Source organism: Phascolarctos cinereus, unplaced genomic scaffold (assembly GCF_003287225.1).
Source record: "Phascolarctos cinereus isolate Bilbo 61053 unplaced genomic scaffold, phaCin_HiC Scaffold_2;HRSCAF=192, whole genome shotgun sequence".
In the NCBI taxonomy this organism is placed as follows: Eukaryota; Metazoa; Chordata; class Mammalia; order Diprotodontia; family Phascolarctidae; genus Phascolarctos; species Phascolarctos cinereus.
The window spans coordinates 382,505,050-382,528,622 of NW_027555625.1; the positions used below are offsets into that span (position 1 = coordinate 382,505,050).

Here is a 23,573-nt window from a genome sequence, read left to right on the forward strand (position 1 = left end):
ATATCTGTCAAGTCCATTGGGATTTTTCAGCACTTGGTCAGCACCTCATGTTCCTCTTCCCCCTCCACCCACCCCTCAGCTGTCACCCCAAGTCTTGGCAAAGGACTGGCTGCTTCCGTGTATGTGTATGCTGGGTAGGCAGTGATGGCAGTGGGTGGGGACCAGAGAATAAATTCCCTGTACTCCCTGGGCAGGGGGAGCAGGAATGTTTTCCACCCCTGAACTCTCCCGCATTCTTAGAGCACCATGGATATGGAACCCTGCAATCCCAATGCTGAGTTGGATATGTCAGATCCTGAGGACCAAAGGGTCCCACCACCTACCAGAGAAGTTCCTGGTGGCCAGCATGGTGGTAAGGATAGCTCCCTGAAACAGACAAAAATAGAACGGCAAGAGGGGTGAGGGTGGGAAGAGAGACCAGGGAAGAAAAGGGGAAGGAGGGAGGGATAAGAAAATGTGAAGAGTGGGCAGAGGGAGAGGTTGTTGTGTTCAGAGACCAGGCCTCCCATTCTCCCCCATCCCTTTGTCCATCTGTCCTCAGCATTCCCAAAGAAAAAGTGATTGGCTGGGAAGGGTGTTAGATGGGCACAACTCCAGGGACAAGATTGCGTTGGACAAGAGTATTAATAGGCAGCTCCAGCCTGAGCCAGGGTTGCTGGCTAGACTCCAGGAGGTCGGCCAACTAGGTCTCCAAAAGGCCATGTAAATCTCCTGCCTGAGTCAGATAGGTGGTCACTTTCTGGACCCTCCTTCCTCTTTCTACCCCTGCCTTGAACTTGAGTTATCTCTGCCCCTTTAGAGCATTCAGTACTCTCAAGCCAGCCCACTATCCCCCTAAGGAATTCGAGGCCTTCAGAAATGTTCTCCATCTCCTCAAATTCCACGTCTGTAAAACAGAAGGAAGGAATAAATGATTTCTACGGCCCCCTCCACTTCTGATATCATTTTATATGATAAAAGTTTCTGGCTTCTGCTTCAATTTCTAAGCTCCCTTTGGAGCTCAAAAATCCTGAAGTCAGGTGGGAATCACCTTGGTCCAGATCTCCTCCTGGGATTTCACCAGCCCTTTGGTGCCAACATCCCTTAATAAATATATTCTTCCCTTCTGCCCCAGGCCCCCCCTCCCATTATGGGAGGATGGGAGGCTTTGGGGAACAATGCACACTGTCAGGGAAGGAGATTAACAGTGAGCTCAGCACATCTAAAATAAATCATGCCTCAGCCCCATGTAATCCTGGGGGCTCATAGGCCCATTTAGCTGGATAGGAAGCACCCTTAACTCCTGTTCCTGCACAGCCCATGTAACACTAAGGGGCACAGGATATTCAGGAGCTGTTCTGTACTATATGAATATCAAGAATAGTTTTTTGGTCCAGAGAATTCCAAGTGAAGAAAGTCTCTTCACAGATTTAAATCAGCACCTGTTTTGCACCGTATAGTCAGAGACTTTCCTGGGACACTGGAAGATTAACCTGTATATGTCAAAGTCAGTACTCGAACTCAGGTCTTTCTGAATATGTTGCCTCTCAATAATGATGATACTATAAAATGACAGCCCATTTCTATAACATTTTATAATTTAATAACTCACAAGTGCATCACCTTTTTAAGGTTTACAAAGCACTTTCCTCATCGCAATCCTGGTATAGCATCATTTTCCCCAGATGAGGTGAGTGACTTGCCCATGGTCACATAATTACAGCATCCCAGATTTAAAGTTAAGAGAGACTTTAGAGTTCATCCAGTCAAACTCCTTCATTTTCTAGATGGGAAAGCTGAGGCCCAGAGAGGTTAAAAGAATTACTCTGTCACAGAGCTAGTCAGTGCAGGATTTGAACCTTTGTCTTCCAGACTCTAAGTCCCACTACTCCAAGACTCCAAGTCTAAAGCCATTTCGACTTTCCCAGGGTGGCTCCTATATGTCTGCCCTGATTCCTGTTGGTGAGGTAGTGGTGGGGAGAGATGGGTTTCCTCACAGTGAACAGCTACAGCTAACCAGGCACTCACTACCTGATACCACGTTTCCTCTTTAACTTTCTTGAGTGTGGTCCACTGTTTCTTGTGGCCTAGGCAAGGCCTGAGAATCTCCCAGTTCCCCAGGGGGCTCCCACCCAGTCTTATCCACTATTGCCCCTGGCAGAAATGTGGACCAATCCAGAGTCCAGCAGTCTCAGAGAGGGAACCAGACCAAGGGGTTACCTTCAGTTTCCTCCTTGCATTGAATTTCTTCAAGCAGTCCACGGTCTCCTGTCTGTGCATGCAGGAGGCCACTGTAGATCGGTGCTGGCGAAAGAAGAAAGGGAAAAGGACATGAGCAGGAAGGAGGGGGCTGTGTGGAACTTATATCTAAGGGACAGTTTCAGTTTCCAAACTTGGGGGGGGGGGTAGAGGATGCTTCCCCTTTTAAAACAGACAAATAGGAGCAAAAATGTGGTGTTGCAAGGGCAAAGCCTATCAAAGTCCAACCAGTAGTAAATCCCTATCGATGGGAGCTCACTAAATTATAAGAGTTAATTTAAAAGGAGTCTTCGTGGGAAGGAAGCACTAGAAAAGATATAGCTCCATGGGGAGTGGGAAGGAGGGGCTTCTCACATTTTTTTTACATTGGCTCATATTTCTATAATGTTTTATGGTTTACAAAGCATTTTCCTCACAGCAACCCTATCATTCAAGCAATGTACGTATTATTATGCCTATTTATAGATAAGGAAACTAGGCTTCAAAAAGATTAAGTAATCTGCCGACAGTCACACAGCCAGAAAATGCTGGACCCAGAAGTTGAACTCAGGTCTCCAAACATCAAACCCACTGCTCTTTCCGGTACCACATGGATAGCGCACTGGGCCTGGAGTCAAAAAGACCTGAGTTGAAATCCTGCCTCAGACACTTACTAGCTGTGGGACCCTAGGCAAATCACTTAACCTCTGTTTGCCTCAGTTTCCTCAACTGTCAAATAGGGATAATAATAGCACCTACCTCCCGGGATTAAGAGGATCAAATGAGATAATAATTGTAAAGCACTCTGCCAAAGTCCAGTACATAGTAAATGCTATATGAATGTTAACTATTGTCATTGGCTAATATTTCCAATTCACTCCTCCTAACAAGTCTTTTCTGGAGCAGGGGCCTTGCTTGCCAAGGAAAGTTACAGAGCTTCCTAAACACTCAGACTTATGTGCAGTGAACATGCTGAATGTTCTTTGGTCCCTTGAGAAGCAAACCACCCTTGGCCATGTGATCTGAAGTCCTCAAACCACACCCCAACCCCAAGTGCCCAAACCCCACTCCAGGTATTACTCACAGAGATCCAGGGGTGCTTGAGGGCTTCAGCAGCTGTGATGCGCTTGGAGGGGTTGATGGTGAGCATCTTATTAATCAGGTCCTTTGCTTCTGGGGTAACCGTGTCCCATTCCGGGGATGGAAACTGAAAGGGGCAAATGGGCCAGGTTTGGCTAGCCTGCCACAGGCCATCCCCTGCAATCAGAACAACTCCTGCCTGGCAGGGGAGCAGGCATAGGAGAGCCATGGCCCAGAGACCCTTCTTGTTGGGGTCTAGGTCTACCAGAGATACAAGCAGCGGCCACTTGGAGACCTCAACCTGTCTGAGTAACATCAAAGTTCCAACTGTCTCTGGGAGAGCACCCAGTGCAATGGGAGAGAACAGTGGGCATTTCCTCTGTAAGTGGCACCCTGACCTCTGGGAGCCACACTTTAAGAACTGTCATTTACAGCCTGGCATCTGTCTAACTGAAGGTAATCAGAACTGAGGAAATCCAGAAAGAATGTGACAGATTAATGGAAAGACCTGGGGGTGTCTTCAACATCATTGTCTATAATGCGGAAAGATGCACAGATGATAGAATCAGGATATTATAACAATAATAACAATAACCACTCACATTAAAAATCATCCAAAAAAGTCTAGAACAATGAGCTGAGTCAAACACTATGAAACTGAATAGAAGCAAATATAAAATTCTGCATCTGAGTCTATAAAATAAAAAGTACAAGATGAAAGCGACATGTGCATGAAAAAGACCTAGAGGTTTTTGTGGACCACAAATTCAATATGAGTCAATAATATGTGATGACTGCCAAAACAACTAATGGGATCTTGGGCTACGGGAATCGTATTTCATTCTATTCAATTCAATAAATTTGCAACAGTTGCCTGCTATGAGGAAGGGAAGAAAACACTAGAGTCTAAATCAGGGAAAGTGATGGTCCCACTGTACTCTGTCCTGGTTAGACCACATCCTGAGCACCATGAAGCATCGCACACTGACAAAAGAGAGCGTGTCCAGACGAGAAAGATATGAGAACCGTATCATACAAGTGAAGGAACAAGGGCTATTTAGCATGGAGAAGAGAAGACTTGGGGGGACATGATGGCTGTCTTCATATGCTTGAAGGGCTATCGTGAGGAGGAAAGATTCAATTTATTCTGTGTGACTCCTGTCATCTCAGCACACAAGGAATAACTTTTCTAAGAAATCTATCTGCCTAATAATGGAATGTGCAGCCTTCTGTGGAAAGAATTCTCCATCCCTGGAGCTATTCAATAAAAAGATAGATACTAAGTACAAGGCTTATCATTCAAGGCTTCCTGCAAGAGGTAAGAGGTTGCCCAACTTGACCCCTATGGCCCCTGGTTGCTGTTCAGTCATTTTTCAGTCCTGACCAATTCTTCAAGACCCCATTTGGGTTTTTCTTGGCAAAGATACTGGAGGGGTTTGCCATTTCCTTCTCTAGCTCATTTTACAGATGAAGAAGCTGAGGTGAACAGGGTTAAGAGACTTGCCCAGCATCACATGGCTAGAAAGTGTCTGAGGCTGGTTTTCCTGACTCCAGGCCTAGCGCTCTATCCACTGTGCCACCTAGCTGCCCCAAATGGCTCCTTAGAATGCCAAAATTTAGTGAATCTACAATCTGGGTTTTAGTCCTGGCTCTTACACTAACTTGGCTTTGCCACCGTAGGCAAGCTATTTATCCTTCCTGTGCCTCAGTTTTCTAATCTTTAAAATGAGGTTATTCTAGATGATCTCATAGAATCACAGAATTTCAGAATGGAAAGTCAACAAGTCAAGTCAATAAGCATTTAATAAGAGCCTACGTCTGTGCCAGCCACAATGCTAAGTGAAGAGGACCAGTCTCTGTTTTCAAGGAGATCACAGTGTAATGGGAGAGACAACATGCAAACAAACCATCTACAAACAAGATAGATACAGGAAGGTCGTCAGCAGAGGGCAGGCACTGGTATAGAAGGAGATCAGGAAAGGCTTATGTAGAAAGTGGGATTTTAACTGAAACTCGAAGGAATCCAGGGTTAAGCCTGGAAGAAGGAGGAGGGAGGAGGGAGGAGGGAGGAAGGAGAGAATTCTGGGCATAGGGACAGCCACCAAAAATGCCCAGAGTTAGGAGATGTAGTGTCATGTTTGAGGAACAGCAAAGAGGCCACCTTCAACTCAACAGAGAATACATGGAGAGAAGTAAGGCATAAGCAGACTGGAACAGGAGGAGGTGGCAAGATTGTGAAGGGCTTGGAACATCAAATAGAATTCTATATTTGATCCTGGAGGGGATAGGGAGCCATGGAGTTTGTTGAAGTGGGAAGGGGGGAGGTGTGATGACATAGTCAGGTTGAGTGACTTGCCCACAGTCACACAACCAATATGTGTCAGAGATGGAACTTGAACCCAGGTTTTCCTGACTCTGAAGTTGGGTCTCTATCCATTACACCACCCTGCCACTCAGTAGAGAAAGATACAAAAATCATAATGACAAGAGCTCACATTTCGCTTTATAGTTTCCAAAGTGCTTTTCCAGTAGAATGTAAGCTTCCTGAGGACAGAGATGGTTTCACTTTTGTCTTTTTCTCTCCAGTGCATGGCACATAGTAGGCACTGAATAAATTCTTACTGGATTGGACTGATGGGAATACCTCTGAAGTAATATAAGTGTGGTTATCTCCATTTTACAGGAGGAAACTGAGACTCACAGAAAGTCATTGCCTGGCCAGAGCTCACGTGTAAGTAAATGTCCAAGATGCACCAAATTCAAGGTTTTTGTCACCAAGCCCAGGACTCCTACACTATGCCAAAAAAAAATTTAATTACATATAATAACAATAACAACATCAAAATTCCTTTTTATCTGAAGCCCTGAATATGCAGAATTTTCACATGTTGAAGATTACTGGTGGGAGGACAGAGATGTATCCTGAAATCAAGGGATCTCTAGTCTGACCCACTCCTGAGAAAAGGAGTTCCTCTATAATCACCTAATGAGTGATTGACCAGCCTTTGAGCTGATGACTTCCCAGGGCATCCTGTTTCACTTTGGAAGAGCTCTAATTATTATAAAGCTTTTCCTTACATCAAATCTAATGTTACCTCTTTACAGCTTCCATCCCATTACTCTAAGTTCTACCCTCTGGAGGCAGCATGAAATCCCTCTTCTATACAACAATCCATCAGATATTTGAAGGCAATTATCATGCCCAAAGGGACAGCTAGGTGATATAGCAGATAGAGTGTTGGCCCTAGAGTCAGGAGGACCTGAGTTCAAATCCACCCTCAGGCACTTATTAGCTATGTGACCCTGGGCTAGTCACTTGGCCCTGTTTCCTAATCTGTAAAATGAGCTGGAGAAGGAAATGTCAAACCACTCTAATATGTTTTACAAGAAAACCCCAAATGGGGTCGTGAAAAGTCAGACACAACTAATCAACTAAATAACACCATGGTGCATCACTCCCAATTGGTCCCCATGTCTTCTCTTTTCCAGACTAAAAGTCCCCAGTTCCATCAAATAATCTTCAAGTGACATGAACTAAACCCTTTCACCAGCCTGGAGGTCTGTCTTTGGAGTTTATTGAATTGGGGTAGGGGAGCTTAGAGAAAAGGGGAATTTGTAGAATGCCCTCTGGATAATCTCCAGCTCACCTCTAATACTCCCTTAATTTCTAACTTCTATGATACTATGGTTAAATGATCTCTAAGTTCCCATAATCAGGAATGTCGTTGCTAAATCTTGGCCTAGGTTGATGACGTGTGTGTGTGTGTGTGTGTGTGTGTGTGTGTGTGTGTGTGTGTGTGTGTGTGTTTATAGGAAGGAAATTAAAGTCCCCTCCACATCGGATCTGTACAACAGAATCTACATGCAGCCAGGAGGGTTGATATATCAAACAATCAATGTCCCCACTCTTTCTAGGTGATCTCATCAGCTCCCAGGGTTTAATTATCTCTGTGCAGATGACTCGCAGGTCATCTCTAGCCCCAGACTCTCCTTTGCTTCAGCCTCACATCACCAACTGCCTACTGGATATTTGACACTGGATGTCCCAGAGACACCTCAAACTCAACATAGCAAAACATTACCTTCTTCCCCCTCCCAAACCCACCCTTCTGCCAATCTCACTTATTTCTGCCAAGGGCACCATCATTATTCCAGTTTCTTGGCTTCCTTGGCTAACTTCAGCCCTACCCCTGACTCTTCACACACCCCCCTTCCTCATATATCCAATAAGTTGACAAATCTTACCATTTCTAACTCTACATGGCTCCCATCCTATCTTTTCTCTCTATCATAAGGTCAGCACCTTCGCTTAAGTTCTCATCACTTCTCGTGCAGATAACTTCATTGTCCTCCTAATCGGTCTCCTTGCCTCAATTTCTCTCTCCCTGCTCAAATTCCACACAGATGCCAAAGTGATTCTCCTTAAGCATAGGTAAGCATAGATCTAACGATGTCACTACCCTACTTGGTAAACTCTAGTGGCTCCCAATTCTCTTTAAGATAAAATCCTCTGTTTGGCTTCACAACTTAACCTCACCCTATCTTTCCAGTTTCACTGGACATTAATCACCTCCCCACACCCTATGGTCTAAAAGAACTAGGCTTCTCTCTGCTCTTCATGCATGAAACTCTACCTCCCATCTCTGCACCTTTGCACTGACCATCCCCTGTTGACCATTCCTCCTCTCTGTCTCAGAATCTCTACCTTTGAGACAGAGCTCAAAAAACAACTTCTACATGAAGCCTTTCCTGATCCCCCAAACTGCCAATGCCCTCCCTCCTAACCACATTATATGTAGCTACCTTATACTAATTTGTATTTCTCCTTATATTTATTCTGCATGTATACTTTTACATGTATACGTATTCCCTCCTCCATAGAATGTAAGCTTCTAGAGGGTAGGGTTTTTATCATTTTTTATCTTAGTATCTCCATTGCCTGACACAATGCCTGGCACATAGGAGACTTTAAAATGTTTCTTGATCAATGTGAGGATACAAAAAAGAAGCAATCCCTATTCTTAAGGAGCTTAAAATTATAATGGAGAGACAACATAGACTTATGTATGTGTGTACAAAATATAGGGATAGGGATCAGGCCTGTTATGTGCTTGGTATAGGAAATTCCTATATGAATGAACTTCCTCTAACAATGCAAGCTTGCACTTCCTGTGAAACTTATACTCTTAGAGAGTTCCTAGAAAGCACTAAGAGGTTAAATAACTTGTCCAGGGTTTCCAAGCCAGTATGTGTCAGAGGTGGGACTTGAACTGAGATCTTCCTGGCTTCAAGACCAGTTCTCTATCCACTATGTTAAAACAAAAAAAACACATGATATAATGAAATATACAAAATAAAAATGTAATTTGTGGGGGGAGAGGGGTCAGAGAAGACACAAGCAGCTGTGGGGCAAAGGGATGGGAACCCTACTTGGAGATTCACAAAGAATCAGCCCCATCCCTTCTCTGTAAAAGATTGCCCTTAAAGGCAATGACCACGTCCTCATTAAGTCTTCTCTTCTCCCAAACATTCCCAACTCTTTCTATCCTTCCTTCTATGACTTAATTTCCAGATTCTTCACCACTACTAAACTGTAGGGGAATCGACTCTGACCAGGATAGGACTTCAAATTCACTTCCTGTGCTTGAGAGCCGTGCATGATATAATGAAATTATTTTTCCCTTCCCATTAGTAAAGATGATGCGTTCTTGCTTCTCCTTGTGCCATTAAGATGCTGGGAATTTATAAAAATGTGTTCCATTGGGCTTTAGAGAAAGATACTTCTGAGACTAGGGGAAAGAAGGGAGGAAAGTTCCAAAGAAAGTGAGGAGGAGAAAAAACTCATCCACCTGAACATACCTTGGTCAGTAAAGCCAGCAGTAAAGCCAGGAAAAGATATCCATTGTTTATGAGTCCTAGGATGAGTCTGTTATCTCAGCAATGCAAATGAATTGGGATGGAAAGGGGACAGGGCTAGAGAAGGGAGCGCCCACTTTGACATGGAAAAGAAGGCTGAGTTGGGGGTAGGTGCTGGGGGAGACACTCATCTTTGGTCCGTCTCTGAGGGAGCGTGGCATATGGTCATGGGATGGGGCCAGGCCCAGATGCTTAAGTAGATGAAAAGGGGAGAGACCAGACAGCCCTGGCAGCTGTACCACCCAAGAGGCTGGATTAGGCATATTTTAGAATGAGATTCCTGAGCTCTCTAACTCAACACTTCTATGCTCTATGAACTTTTTTTTGCATGATTCTTTTTCTTCATTGCTAATAAATTCCTCTTGAAAAAATCAGAAAAAAAAAAAACACAAATTCTGTCTTGGGTGTGCTAAGGGGAAGAAGTAAGCACCCATATCAAGACCAACAGAAGGTAGAGGAAAACCGGGCACACCAAAGAGCAGGCAGAAATGGATAGTAGTAGAGAGAGGGCCATGTCCCCTTTCTTCCCTTTTATCCCCACACAGATCTGAATCATGGGCCATTAGAAAGAAGCTTCAGACAGGCAGATAGTGCACAGATTCTTTACAAAGGAATGCTAAATTCTTGCTCCAACCCTTCCATCACTTTCCTTATCAAAGTACAGAATGGTTGATGGTAAGGTAACACCTGGACCTGGGTTTGTCACGGGCCTTCTTTATCTTTTTAGCATTATCTTAAGCCCATTACTTTGTTATTTTACTATTCTAATTTCTAAAATTTGACGTGTCCACAATGCATATTATGTGCCTAGAGCCATACCAGCCTTTAAGAACCAGGTCTTGAGGAGCAGCCAGGTGGTGCAGTGGATAGAGCACCGGCCCTGAAGTCAGGAGGACCTGAGTTCAAATCCAGCCTCAGACCAAATACTTGACACATACTAGCTGTGTGACCCTGGGCAAGTCACTTAACCCCAATTGCCGAAAAGAAAAGAAAAGAAAAGAAAAGAAAAGAAAAGAAAAGAAAAGAAAAGAAAAGAAAAGAAAAGAAAAGAAAAGAAAAGAAAAGAAAAGAAAAGAAAAAAAAAGAACCAAGACTTGAGAATCTCTATGCAAAGGCTGAGTTGAGAACAGGGGTCCTCCTGTCCATAAATCCCACCGGGGGACCATCTCTGGTTTAGAAATAGCAGAATCAGGCCAGAAGGACCACAGTAGGCCCAATGTGCTAAGAGAGCCAAGAAGAAGCAGCAGGATTAAGCAATACTCACATCATAGGCTCCAGCTTTGATCTGCTGGTATAGTCGGTGCTGGTCCTCATCCCAGAAAGGAGGATATCCCACCAACAAGATGTACAGGATGACACCTAGGGAAAAGGAATAAGACTGTGAGATGCTGATGTCAGGAAGAGTAGGAAATGATGAGGGTAGTATTGATGGAAGCAATAACTATGGAGGCAGAAGTATAGCTAGAGACAGATGATAACCTGATCGCGAAATTCAGTGGCCTCATCTCAATCTTCATCCTTCTTTACCTCTCAACAGCAGCTGGTACACCTCCTGGGTAGGCTCTCCTCTCTTGGTATGCTGCCTTCTCATAGTCCTCTCTAACCAGATTTTCTCTATCTCCTCTCATTCCTCTTTCTCTTCTTGCTCCCTAACTACAGCTATCCACTAAGGCTTTAGCTCTGGTCAACTGCTATTCCGTCCTTACATTCTCTCCTTTGGTGATCGCTTCTTCAAATATAGCTCTGAAAAAACAGTCTTTTAAAAAGTTCATTGCAATCCATACGGAGCTACTTTACTATGCCTTTAAACCCAAATTACTCTGGCTTTCACTGAATGGCCAGTAAATAATAGGGCCCAGCCCAAGCCTCTATTGCAATTGTTTGGATTTTGATGGTTTAGAGTGAGTGCAAATAATTATTATTTTCTTTTCAGTCCAGACACTTTGAGAGTCTTCCCCTTCCAGATTGATACTTTTGTGATGGTAAAGTAGGGCATTTTTTGTCTCTACTCTAGACCTTATTCTATGAATGGGTGTTGCCTCAAACAAACTGAGAACTGGAAAAGATCTTAATTTTGAAAGGCCAAGGTCACCCCCTGCATCTTGGGCCATGACCAATCAACAAGACTTGTCTTGTCACTGGACTTCAATGACTCTGGAGGAGAGAGTGAGGCTAATGACTTTGTTCAACTTTGTCTCACTGAAATCCAATTCACACACAAGTAACTCCCGATGTCATTGATCCTCTTTGAGAGGGAACGATGAACAATATCTTCCATTGCCACAACCTCATTATCAGCCAGAACAAGTGAAACAGGAAGAGTCCTGAAAATGAGGTCAGAGGACCTGGGGATCTACCACCTCTGTGGCATTGAGTCAATCCCCTTCTTTCTATGAGCCTCAGTTTACTCCTCTGTAAAATGAAGAGACAGACCAGATGACAACTAAGTACCTCCGATTACACATCTTATCTGTGATCTCCATGAAAATGATTCCCCAAACTAGATCTTCCAGCCTAGAATTTTCTGTCAGGCTCAAGACGCAAATTTCCAAGCACCTGCTAGACATCCGCACCTGGATATCACTGGAATCTCAAGTTAGTTATCTTTAAAGTTGGATTCATTACCTTCCTTCTATAATCCATTCCTCCTTCTCTGTTTCCTATTTCTGTCAATGACACTTCCATTCTCCCAAGCACTTAGGCTCAAAACCTGAGTCATCTGTGACAATTCCTCCCTGCCCTAGCAAACCAAATCAGTCACCAAGACCTGTCGACTCTTCCTTCATAATCTCTCTCCTATTTATCCCTTTCTTTCATTCCCAATGCTACCAGCCTAGTTTAGGACCTGATTACTTCATACTTGGACCATCCCTATGGCCTTTTTATCAGTCTACCTGCCTCCAATCTTTTTTCAGCCAGTCCATCTAATATGTAATAAATATACATAACAAATATATAATATAATATGATATAATATAACAAAATAATCTTCCTAAAGTTATGATGTCCCTGAAAATCTGGGCCTCAGTTCCCTCATCTGTAAAATGAGATAGATAGATAGATAGATAGATAGATAGATAGATAGATAGATAGATAGACAGATAAAATGATTCCAAGTTTCTTTTCAGCTCTAAATCTCTTGATCCTGTCACTCCTTTGCTCAAAAATCTTAAATGGCTCCCTATTGCTTACAGAATCAAATCCAAGCTCCTTAAGATAGCATTTCAAGCCCTCTGCCACCTGACCCTAACCTTTCCTTCCAGCTTTAACTCCCACCATTTTTCCTGTTATACTCTATATCTAGTCAAACCAGTGACCTCACCATTCCCCAAATGTGCCCTGTACTCTCTCTGGTCCTACGCTAGACCAGGTGAGTGGGTACTCTACTCTGGCTTATGACAGCAGAGACATCCAGTCAAACCAGTGACCTCACCATTCCCCAAATGTGCCTTGTACTCTCCTGCCACGACATAGTTGCTCACATCATTCCTTCTGCTTGCAATGCCTTCCCCACTCCCTCCACCTCCAACTAACAAAATTCAAGGCCCAGCTCAGAGCCCACTTCCTCCATAATGCTTGCCAGATCACCCCAAGGGGGTCTCTCCTTCCTCCTTGTCTGAATTCCTCTAGCACTGATGATCCATATCACTCATTTTGTCAGTTATCATATCCTGCCTTGGATTGCAGCTGTTTGTGTGTGCTCATTTCTTTGATTAGAGCAAGCTCCAGAGTATAGGGACCACGCTCATTTATCCTCGTAACTCCCCCAGGCTTTAACACACAGTAAGTGCTCAAGATGGAGAAGGAAATGGCCAACAGCTCCCTTATCTTTGCCAAAAAAAAAAACCCAAGGGATCACCAAGAGTCAGACACAAGTAGAAATGACTGAGCAATAATAATAACAACAAAATGCTCAAGAAATGTTTACTGAATGAATAAAGATGGTAGCAGTACTGATGGAGGTTGTTGGAAAAGTAATGATAGAGAAGGGGCCTTCATCTGATCGGTACAGCAAGCCATGAAAAGGGCAAGGAAGGGAATGAAGAGTCTCCACTTTGTCTGCTCCCATCAGCAGACTTGGACATGCCTCCTTGTCATAGACACATGGACAGCTAACAGGGCTTTTCAGGAAAAGAAGTTTCTGTCACCACCTACCATCAGCAGATGACGAGGTCCCTGTATGGAAGCCCCTGGGTCCCTGTGACCTGGACAACTATAGTCATCCCACGGGTTTGGTAATGTTGCTTCCTGGCCCACAGGGAGAAGGTTAAAGCTGATATATTATGTGCAGGGGGACATGGAGCTCATGAATGCATACCAGACAACATGGGAAAGATCCTCTGGTACACTCCGGGTTATGTGGGTGATTCTGCAGTACCTGGAACCCTCTGGGTTACCTGGATATCTCTGCTGTCGTAAGCCAGAGTAGAGTACCCACTCACCTGGTCTAGCGTAGGACCAGAGAGCTCTCGTGCCATGACTTCTTCTACTTTTACTGCAGTTGAACTTACCACATGCCCAAAGATCCACAGGCTTCCCATATGGGTCCTTTCGGAGAACTTCTGGGGAGAGGTACCCCGGCGTCCCTGCAAATCCTGCTCCCCGCAGACAAAAACAAACAAACAAAAACAGTTGGATTATTGAATCTTAATAGCCTAGAAAAGGTTCCTACTAAGATTATGAGGGGTGGACTAACAATGACTTCTCTTCTCCATTCCCATGGCTATCATCCTCATTTATCTCCCTGTTATTTAATACTTGGACTATTACAACAACCTCTTAACTGTTCTCTCTACCTTCAGACTCTTTTGCCAATCCATCCTGTATGTACCTAACCTACAGCTCTGACCCTTTCACTGCCCCTGCTCAAAAACTTTCAATGACTCCCTATTTACTTATAAAAGTCCCAAATCTTTGATCCGAGGGACATTCTCTACTGAAGAAGTTTCCCCACACACACCCTACCCCTCCAGAAGTATTCCCAGAGTTTGATTTGGATAGCACAGGCTCCAAAAATTGTAGTTGGGAAACCTCAGCCTCATCATGCATGATAGAATGAGCTAGGGAAAGAGAACCGAAAGTATAGGGAACTAAATCATTTCCATTCTGAATTTCTTTTTCCCATCTCTGCTTTGGGTGTGGTGAGTACTGTCATGGTAGAAGGAGTACTGGAAAAGAACCAATACAGAAGGGAAATCTACCAGGAAAGGAGATTCTCTGCCCCGGCCATTCTGTTACTTAGGAACAGAATCTGTCCTTGATCTTGGCTAAATGGAACTTTGAGGCTCAAGCCTAAGTATCCGCCCTACTCCAGGTCTGCTACGCTCTAGGTTGTGGCCAATAGAGTACTGGATTTCAATTCAGAAAATGAGTGTTCTAGCCTTATCACTAACTCACTGTGTGGCCTTGTTCAAGTCTTTTCCCCTCCATAAGCCTCAGTTTTCTCCTCTACAAAATAGGAATTATCTAACTTGCATGACCTCCCTCAGAGGGTCATGGGGAGGATCACGTGAGATTAGACATGAAAGCACTTTGAAAAGAACAAAGTGTTATACCAATGGGACAAAGTATGACTAAGTTATCGCAAAGACCTCAGGAAGCTATTCTGAGCAGCACTGACCAGAGGAGAGGGTAACAGTTGAGATAGCTGAGTCGGTTGGGGTGCTGCGTTTGCTTCCTGGGCCCTGGCCAGGTCGTGGGAGCCTTCAAATTTTTTGCCTTCTTTCCATCTCCCATTTTCAGGGCAGGCAGAGGTGGGGAGGGAGAGATGAGGAGGCCCTTCTAAACCACACCATTCCGCTTTACAGACACGCCAAACTCCATCCTTCCTCCAGCAGCCACTCACCAAACCACGCCTGCTGCTCCCCTTCCACCTCGATGGCCAGGCCAAAGTCAGCCAACTTCACTGCGGCCCCCTTCAGCTTTGACGCCAGGAGCAGGTTCTCCGGCTTCACGGGAGAGAGGGTGAAGGGAGAGGCAGTCAGTCCGGGAACAAGCATTTATTAAGCGTTCGATGTGTGCCAGACACAGTGCTAAGTGCCAGGGATACAAAGAAAAGCAAAAATTGTCCCTACCCTCAACGAGCTTACGGTCTAAGGTGAGACAACATAGGAAGTACACATAATGAGTAGGTAAGAGTAATCTTTGAGGAGAAAGGCAGATGGAAGGAAGGACCAAGAGGGAATAAGATAGACTAAGACCAGGGCCACTGGAAGCCCTGATTTCAAGCTGGAGGCTTCTAGGAGGAGCATCTGGATAGGCAAGGTTAGAATAACCAACACCACCACCACCACGCACATACATACACAGTCAGTTGATTTCTCCTCCAAATCTTCAGTCTCAGAACTGTGATGCCACCTCCTCCAGGAAGTTGTTCCTCATCACTTTTGAGCAGTGAATGACCTTTCCCCTCAGACCTCACATAGCAGCTTGTTTAGTGACTAAAATGTGCGTATTATGTATAATTTTGTATTATCTATGTAGACACTTATCCCCCCCAAAAAAAACCTCACGAACTTCATGAGGGTAGGGACAGCATATTATTTATTTGTTGAAAATTGGAATTGTTTCATTTTTTTACATGGGTACCCCCGGCACTTAGCACAGTGTCTGGTATAACCATTACTTATTAATTTATTACTCTACCTACTTTTAAACTCTTATTTAAACTGTCTCTCCCAGGACCCAAAACAGTGCTCTGAGGAGGCATTTAAAAAATGTTTGTTGAATTCAAGTTGCTGCTCAATGAGATCGCACAGACAGAGAAGGGTTCATATCTGGTCCTGACCCAGAGCTGTCACTAGGAATTCTAGCACCCAGGGCAGATTCAGTTTTCAGGGAAGGGGTGAGAAAATCCATGCAATGGCTAGCAAATTATTTTCTCCTCCTTTCCAAATCCCTGTGATTCAGAATTATAGACTGCCTAAATAAATTCTCCCTTCCCCTGCTACCACTTCCCAATCCTTCATCTCCATCCTCCTCAGCCCTAACCCTTCCGCATTCCCATACTGCTCTGCCTTCCGCCATGCGCTCTGGAACCTCAGTTCTATTGCTAACAAATTTCCCATTGTCTTAGATTTCTTCCACCTTCTTGCTTCTTATGGTAACCTGGCTTTACCAGAAGATACTTCATCCCCCGGCTGCCCTCTCCACGACTGGGTGTACCTTCTCTTAAGCCTCTGGATGCACAGAAGAAAGTGAAATAGGCTTATTCCTTGCTCTCACCTCAGCAACCTCTTGAGGTCCCCTCTATCCTTCTAGATAGTCCATCCAGACCATGGTATCTGCTACCCACTAACACCCAGACCATTCTCTCTCCTTTTCCAGGAAGCTCAGTACCTGAACCACAGTCTTCTCCTCCGCGTGAACCTCTCCCCTCATACTTATAAACTAACATGTTCCCTTCAATACCCTGGCCTCCCCCAGGAGTTTGCCTTCTGAAATGTCCTCTCTCCATTCCCTAAGACAGAATGTACTATGCAATGAGTCTCAAGGGCTCCCCTCTCATTTGCCCAGTGATGGGCATGGGGCTGTTCCCCAACATCACAGACTAGTAAAACTGCAAGGCTGGAAGAGATTTGAGACACTGTCCAATCCAACCCAATTATTTTACAGTCTATGGAAGTCTATGGAAGTGAAATTAATTTGTTGAAGGTCACACAGCAATTCAGCGGCTAACAAGGATGGTAATGGATGTTGCTTTTCAGCCAGAAAAATCTGTTGGAGTCAGAAGGAAAATGGCTGGATCAGTGTCCAGAGAGGAATCTAAGGCAGAGCTCTTGGCTCCTGGGATTCAACCCTTGCGAAATCTGCCCCAGTTACTATTGGCTATGACTAGTAGCATGGTGTTCAGAGAGTAACTGCCTCCAGAATGGCTCATTCACATGACCCCTGCATCTGCAGCTTCCTGGGGTCATGGGAGTCATGCAGGGCTCTGACAATGTATAAATAAGGTCAGTTGGGCTTCAGGAGACATTTCTCTGTCATCACTCCCTTGATCATTAGTGACTCCATCGAGAAGAGAGTTCTGGATCTAGAATCAAGATTTAACTTCAAATCCTGATTTTGATAACCACTACTTCTGGGCAGCTAGGTGGCACAGTGGATAGAGTGTTGGGCCTGGAGTGAGAAAGATTCATTTTCCTGAATTCAAATCTGGCCTCAGACACTTAACTAGCTGTGTGACCCTGGGCAAGTCACTTCATCCTGTTTGCCTCAATTTCCTCATCTGTAAAATGAGCTGGAGAAGGAAGTGGCATACTGCTCTAGTACCTTTGCCAAGAAAACTCCAAATGAGGCCACAAAGAGATAAGACTGAAGTGACTGAGCAGCAACAGCTCTATGATCACGGGCAAATCAATTAACCTCTATAAGTCTCCGTTGGTATCGTTGTTGTTTTTCATTTGTAAAATGAGGACCCTAATGCCCAGAGAGCCTACCTTAGAGAGCTGTTGTAAAGTTCAGATCAGAGAATGCATGTAAAGACTTTGTAAACTCCGTAAAGTACTACATAAATATCAGCTGTTATAATTGTACTGCCTCCATCTTAACTGTCTTTATTATTGCTCACCCTAGTCTACGTTATTACTGCCACTTCTATCAATACTTCCTCCATCATCCCTTCTTCTACCATCATGGCTTCCATCACTACTGACTCCATCCTACCTGCATCCATTATCACAATTTTGGGGCAGCTAGGTGGCGCAGTGGATAGAGCACCAGCCCTGGAGTCAGGAGGACCTGAGTTCAAAGCCAGTCTCAGGACAGACACTTGACACTAGCTGTGTGACCCTGGGCAAGTCACTTAACCCCAATTGCCTAGCCACAAAAAAAACCCAAAACATCACAATTTCCATCATCACGACTTCTGCCATCACTGCCTCCATCATTACTATTTCTCTCCTAATAATAGTCTTCATTTATACAATACTTAAAGGTTTGCAAAGCACTTTATTCACAATAAGCTTGCAAAGTAGGTAGAGTATTCTAACTCCCATTTTCCAGATAAGGACACTGAGGCTCTTTCCACTACACTACACCTTTTCATTCCGGTCTCCACCATTCCTGTCTCTATCATTCCTGTCCCCATCATTACTGCCTCCATAATCTCTACTTCTACCATTACTATCCTCATCATCTCTGCCTTCATCTATCATTACTATATCCATCATGACTGTATCCATCATTGCTGCCCCTATCATCTCTATCTCTATCATTACTGATTCCGTTGTTCCTGACCTTCAATCAACCCCAAATACCGGCCAGGTGAGATGCTGGGAGGCTCCCTCCCCACTAGGCATTGGCAGTTCTCTGTGGCCTAGCATACAACCACAGGTCCACCAACCATCACCTGGCCTAAAAGTACTTCCTTTCACTCATCCACGACTCTGGAATCTGGAGGGGTAAGCCAAAAGCCCTAGACCCCCAAGAGGTGACATAAGATGTCTTGAGAATTGAATGTTAGTCAGAGCTGTCATTGAGACACTTTCCCCTTTTACTTTTGGAATGAGTTTTTAAGCCCAGGCAGTTGATTTATAATTTCTTAGTGGTGGATTTCTGATTTTGTCTTCTGGGCTTCTGAGTGGACCAAAGCCTGACCTTCCAGCTGCCCAAAGATAGACTGGCCTCAGCTAAATATAGTCCCAGTCTGCTTCAACTCACTAATGGCCCATTCATTCTCCCAGGACAGTGTTCCCAAAGAGTCCCCACTCCTGGTGCCAGAGGTGCCCTGGTTTGATGAATGTGCCCCTAATTATCTCTCTGAAGTGGCCTAAATTTGAGCTGCCTTTTTTTCATTCCTGCTCCTGAGCGACAGGCTTAAAACACCAGGGGAATGGAATCAGTGGGAGGGCTCTTAGTTTTCACTTGCTCAGTCTCCTAACCTCAGCTTTTTAAGGGACACACCCAGACAATGCGGCTATCAGGGAAGCCCTAGGCTGGCAACGATCAACACATCCCAGCACCAGCATTCTTATCCAGTTCTGGGAGCCACATTTTAGGCAACCAGGATGGGAGAGATCTTTAAACTAGGATCATAGAACCAAATTTCTAAGGATGGAAGAGATCTCAGGGGCCATCTACTCGAACACTCTCATTTCAGAAAAACTGGAAAGCATGTAGACCAGCATCTCACACTGACACCAAGATTAGTTCCAACATTCTCATTTTACAGTTGGGAATACTGAAGCCCATGGAGGTTAAGTGACTAGCCCAAGGTCACACAGATGTGTCAGAGTTAGGATCCATGACTTAAAAAGATCAATGAAAAGGTCTAGCAATATTTAGTCTGGAGAAGAGAACACATGGGGCATGGTTGGGGATTGGGGTGGGGAGGAAGAGATTGGAGAGGCCATAATCACTGTCTTTAAGTCTCTGACTGTCTGCAATGTGATCAGACTTGGCTTACTTAGCCCAGTGGGGAGAACCAGAAGTAATGGGCAGAAGTTTCAGGTAGGCAGAATGAAATTCAATATAAAAAAGGGCTTTCTAACAACAAGAGTTATGCAAGAATTAAACAAACTACCTTATCAGATAGTGAGCTCCCTGTCATTGGAGGTACTCAAATACGTATGCTATAGAAGATATGGAGCAGCTAAGTGGTGCAGTGGATAGAGTGCCAGCCCTGGGGTCAGGAGGACCTGAGTTCAAATCTGGCCTCAGACAGTTATTACTTGTGTGACCTGGGCAAATCACTTAACTCTGTTTGCCTCAGTTTCCTCATCTGTAAAGTGAGTTGGAGAAAGAAAGGGCAAACCCACTTCAGTATCTTTGCCAAGAAAACCCCACATGGGGTCACAGAGAGTCAGATATGATTGAAGTAGCCCAATACCAACAATAGAAGATAACACTGCAGAGAGTGAAAGACTGTACCAGCTGACCTCTGAGGACCCTTTCAAGCCTGAAGAGTCTGTGCTTCCGTGATTTGATGTTACAGGCCCCAGGTTACTGAGGATCCAGAATACTGGTCAGAGGGAGGTGTACAGTAGAAAACGCGTCGGATTTGGGCTCAGCAGCCCCGGGTTAAACCTTAGCTTTGCCACCGCGTGTGACTTTACACAGAGCAGTCATTCTCTCTGGGTCTTTAGTCTCTTCCCCTGTCAGATAAGAGGGCTGGGCTAGGAATTCTAAGGCTCCTTCCGGCTCTAAATCTATGCTCCGATGATAATGAGTCACTGAATCCGTCTCCTCTCCCTTTCCTGACGGCAGGGCCAACAAGCCAGAAGGCACACGACTGCAGACTTCTGTCTGGCCCAAGACGGCAGAACTAGAATTAATGGAATGGAAGTTATAGAGAAGACAGATCTCAGCTAGATGGAAGAGAAAACTGAGCACAATGTTGAGCTGTCCTGCTGCTAAGGATCTTCAAGAAGAGGCTGCATGAGCTCTGGGCGGAGATGCTGCAGAAGGGGATGCTCCTCAGGGAGGGCTTGAACTAGCTGCTCTCGGGCTCTGTCATGACTGTCTGCAATGTTCTTCCTCCCCAGGCAGCCCAAGCAGGGCCAGCCAGCAGAGTCCCAGGGAAGCGTCCTCCCCACTAGACACCTCCAGCGTGTGCAGCCCTCTGTAGCCTGACCCACAGCTGCAGACACTACCCGACCTGGGAGACCCTCCTTCCAGCTCTCAGACACTGTAAAGTGAGACATCTGAGGCTTGGCTGGGTAAGTCATCAGTATGGAGATCCGTGTGTCCTCACGACCCGTTTATGCGCCACTCCAGGGAGTGGCTGGCAACTCCCAGTCCTTGAAGTCTGGGCTCCCACCCCACATCACCCACCTTCTTCCTCATCTCACCTTCAGGTCTCGATGCACCACGCCCATCTGGTGACAGTGAAGCACAGCCTCTAGGATTTGCTGGATGCAGTGACTGTGGAGAACATGAGGAGATGGGCAGGTCAAACACTTCTGGACAGAATCAGACAGGGGACACATTCTGGGTGGGGCCATTCCTGCAGGAAGGCTCAAAGGGCACGTCAGAGGCTATCTTCTCATTTGGGCGAGGCAGAGCGACTGACAGAAGATATGCAGAGAGAAGGCTTGGCTGGGCAGATACAGATACAGGGTAAAACTCCAGGAAGGAAACGGAGGCCAGCGTGGGCAGGAGACAAGCTTCCCACAAGACGTCTGAGGCTCCAGTCCCCTGAGGTCAGGCAGGAGCCAATGCTGCCTCGCTCACACTTACCTGGCATCAGCCTCACTGTAGTATTCTCGGGCCACAATGTCCTCAAACAGCTCCCCACCCGTGACCCTGAAAGTGAGGGAGACGCGCAGTCAGTCACCCTCAAGCGGCACTGACTGTCCTTCTAGGCCCCACAGCCTAATGGCAAGAGTATTCTCTAGCAAACCAGCCCAGACCCCAAACCTGAGGTCACATATACGTGTGTGCATACACACACACACACACACACACACACACACACACACACACACCCGGGGCTGGTGCACCAGCAAGGCACAGGAAAGCACATACAGCAAAAAAGCCAGGACTATCCCAAGCCTCATCTGCTTCCTCCTCTCTCTGCCTTCTCAAGCTCCTCCTGTCTTTCTCTAGCAGCACAGCGCATGGGGCTACTCTCCCTCCTTGCAGCCCCTCTCTTCCTTAAATACACTCCCTGGCTGAACACAGCCTTCAGCATGTTTGGAAACACCTGTGCACACAATCCCAGATACCAGGGGAGAGAGCTGTACTCTCTTCTCACCTCTGGGGCTCAGTCCCATGCCTCCCCTGTGCTACTAATGCCCCAGGGAAACAGCAGAGCAAACAAGGTTCACAGCATGCGGAAAATGTTTTTTCATGAAATCAAAAAGAGTACAGGCCCCTCCCTCCTTGAGGCTGAAACTTCCCTGTATTCCTGGCCTCCTCTTTGAATTTATTTCAGGCTGGGGTTTGTTCATCTAATGGAAAACCATTCTCCAACATTTGTTAGCTGTGCTACAGTGGGCAAGTCACATAACTTCTCTGAGCCTAAGTTTCTTTATCTATAAAATGACCTCCTAGCTGTAAATTTACAAGCCCAAGAGGAGACCCTACAAGCCTCTCTCAGTCTCTCTGTCTCTGTTTCTCTCTCTCTCTCTCTACAGACACACACACACACACACACACACACACACACACATACACACACACACGTACACACACACACACACCTCCACCCCGTCCAGAAACAGAGAGAAGAAGGCTGACCTGGAGCTTAGAACACACGGACAGCTAATCCACAATCAATTCTATAGTTGTTGTCGCCCCAGGAAGCCAGAAGCTGAGCAAATCCACTTTGCACCAATCATTATTAGTCGTGTGACCATGGGCAAGTTACAACCTCTCTGACCCTCATTTCCTCATTAAAGACCCCAAAATGCCTTTAGGCCTACTCTCAGGAAGACTTCTGAGCCTCTCAGGGTCCTCGATGCAGAAGAGGCCAGCTAAACCCACCCTGTCTGGTCCTGCCACCTCCCTCCCTCCCTGTCTATACTGTGTTGGCCTTGCCCACTGCCTGCCCAGCCTAGGACTGATGCCAGCAAACAGCAGCAAAGGATTCTGGGTTGATACTTACAGGTCAAATATCAGGTAGTGATGCCCCTCCTCTGATATGCTGTCATGGAGTCGGACTGCAGAAAGGGAGACGGCAATAAGTCTTTAGCAATACCTACTATATGCCAGGCACTAGACTAAGTCCTTTACAAGCCCCTTCCCACTACCTCCCCTGTTCTGTTCTTTTCCTCTTCATCTTCCCCCCTTACCGTCCCTCAAATTAAAAAAACCAGAAACATGAGCATCGTTTAGCACGAGCATCACCCCCGGGGGACTGGGAAAGCAGAAAGGGACTGGATCAGGGTCTGCACGCTGTCGAAACGTGAGATTGTGGAAATTGGGCTGGCTCTGATGTCACTGTTGCTTGTGTTTTGTTATCGAGAGGACCATGACGTCAGGAAGGTGATGTCATCACTTGCAAGAGAATTGGATTGAAGTGAGGGAGGGCTGAGATCTGATGTCAGAGAGCGAGGAGCCATCCGATCTGCCCCAGACAGGCACTGGAGTACTACGGGTTGCTCAGAGAGCGAAGCCAAGATTCGGGTTTCTCCATGAGGTGCTGCCAGACTCTTCTCAACCCCCCACAGAAGGGCAGGGGGGCTGCAAGTCAGGCCTTCCATAAAGCTTTCACTCGAGGCCACATACCACCAACTGCCTGAGCTGGAAGTCCTGAGCCTTCTCAGAAGGAGGGGGGCCCACAACAGCTGTCGGCTTCTTATCTAACCCAGATCCCTCCAGTCCAGTTCCACGCCTCTCGGGAAACTAGTTCTCTTATTCCTCCCCTAGGAAAATATGTTCTCCTCCCCACTACTCCTCCTTCTCCTCTGAGGTGGCTC

The 23,573-nt window shown here is 45.6% G+C and overlaps 1 protein-coding gene across 3 annotated transcripts in view; it reads right to left on the reverse strand.

The window, feature by feature from the left end:
* The window catches only part of CAMK2A (calcium/calmodulin dependent protein kinase II alpha), an 87,635-nt gene that overhangs the window by 35,019 nt on the left and 29,043 nt on the right, over positions 1-23,573 (reverse strand). For all 3 annotated transcript variants that reach the window (XM_020964251.2, XM_020964253.2, XM_078150517.1), the window contains exons 4-12: positions 22,760-22,814; positions 21,391-21,456; positions 21,003-21,075; positions 15,059-15,161; positions 13,725-13,808; positions 10,478-10,572; positions 3,302-3,424; positions 2,200-2,283; positions 324-366 (exon numbers count right to left, since the gene is read on the reverse strand). In XM_020964251.2, coding sequence (XP_020819910.1) covers positions 324-366; positions 2,200-2,283; positions 3,302-3,424; positions 10,478-10,572; positions 13,725-13,808; positions 15,059-15,161; positions 21,003-21,075; positions 21,391-21,456; positions 22,760-22,814 — 726 coding nt within the window. The remainder of the gene's footprint in view (positions 1-323; positions 367-2,199; positions 2,284-3,301; positions 3,425-10,477; positions 10,573-13,724; positions 13,809-15,058; positions 15,162-21,002; positions 21,076-21,390; positions 21,457-22,759; positions 22,815-23,573) is intronic.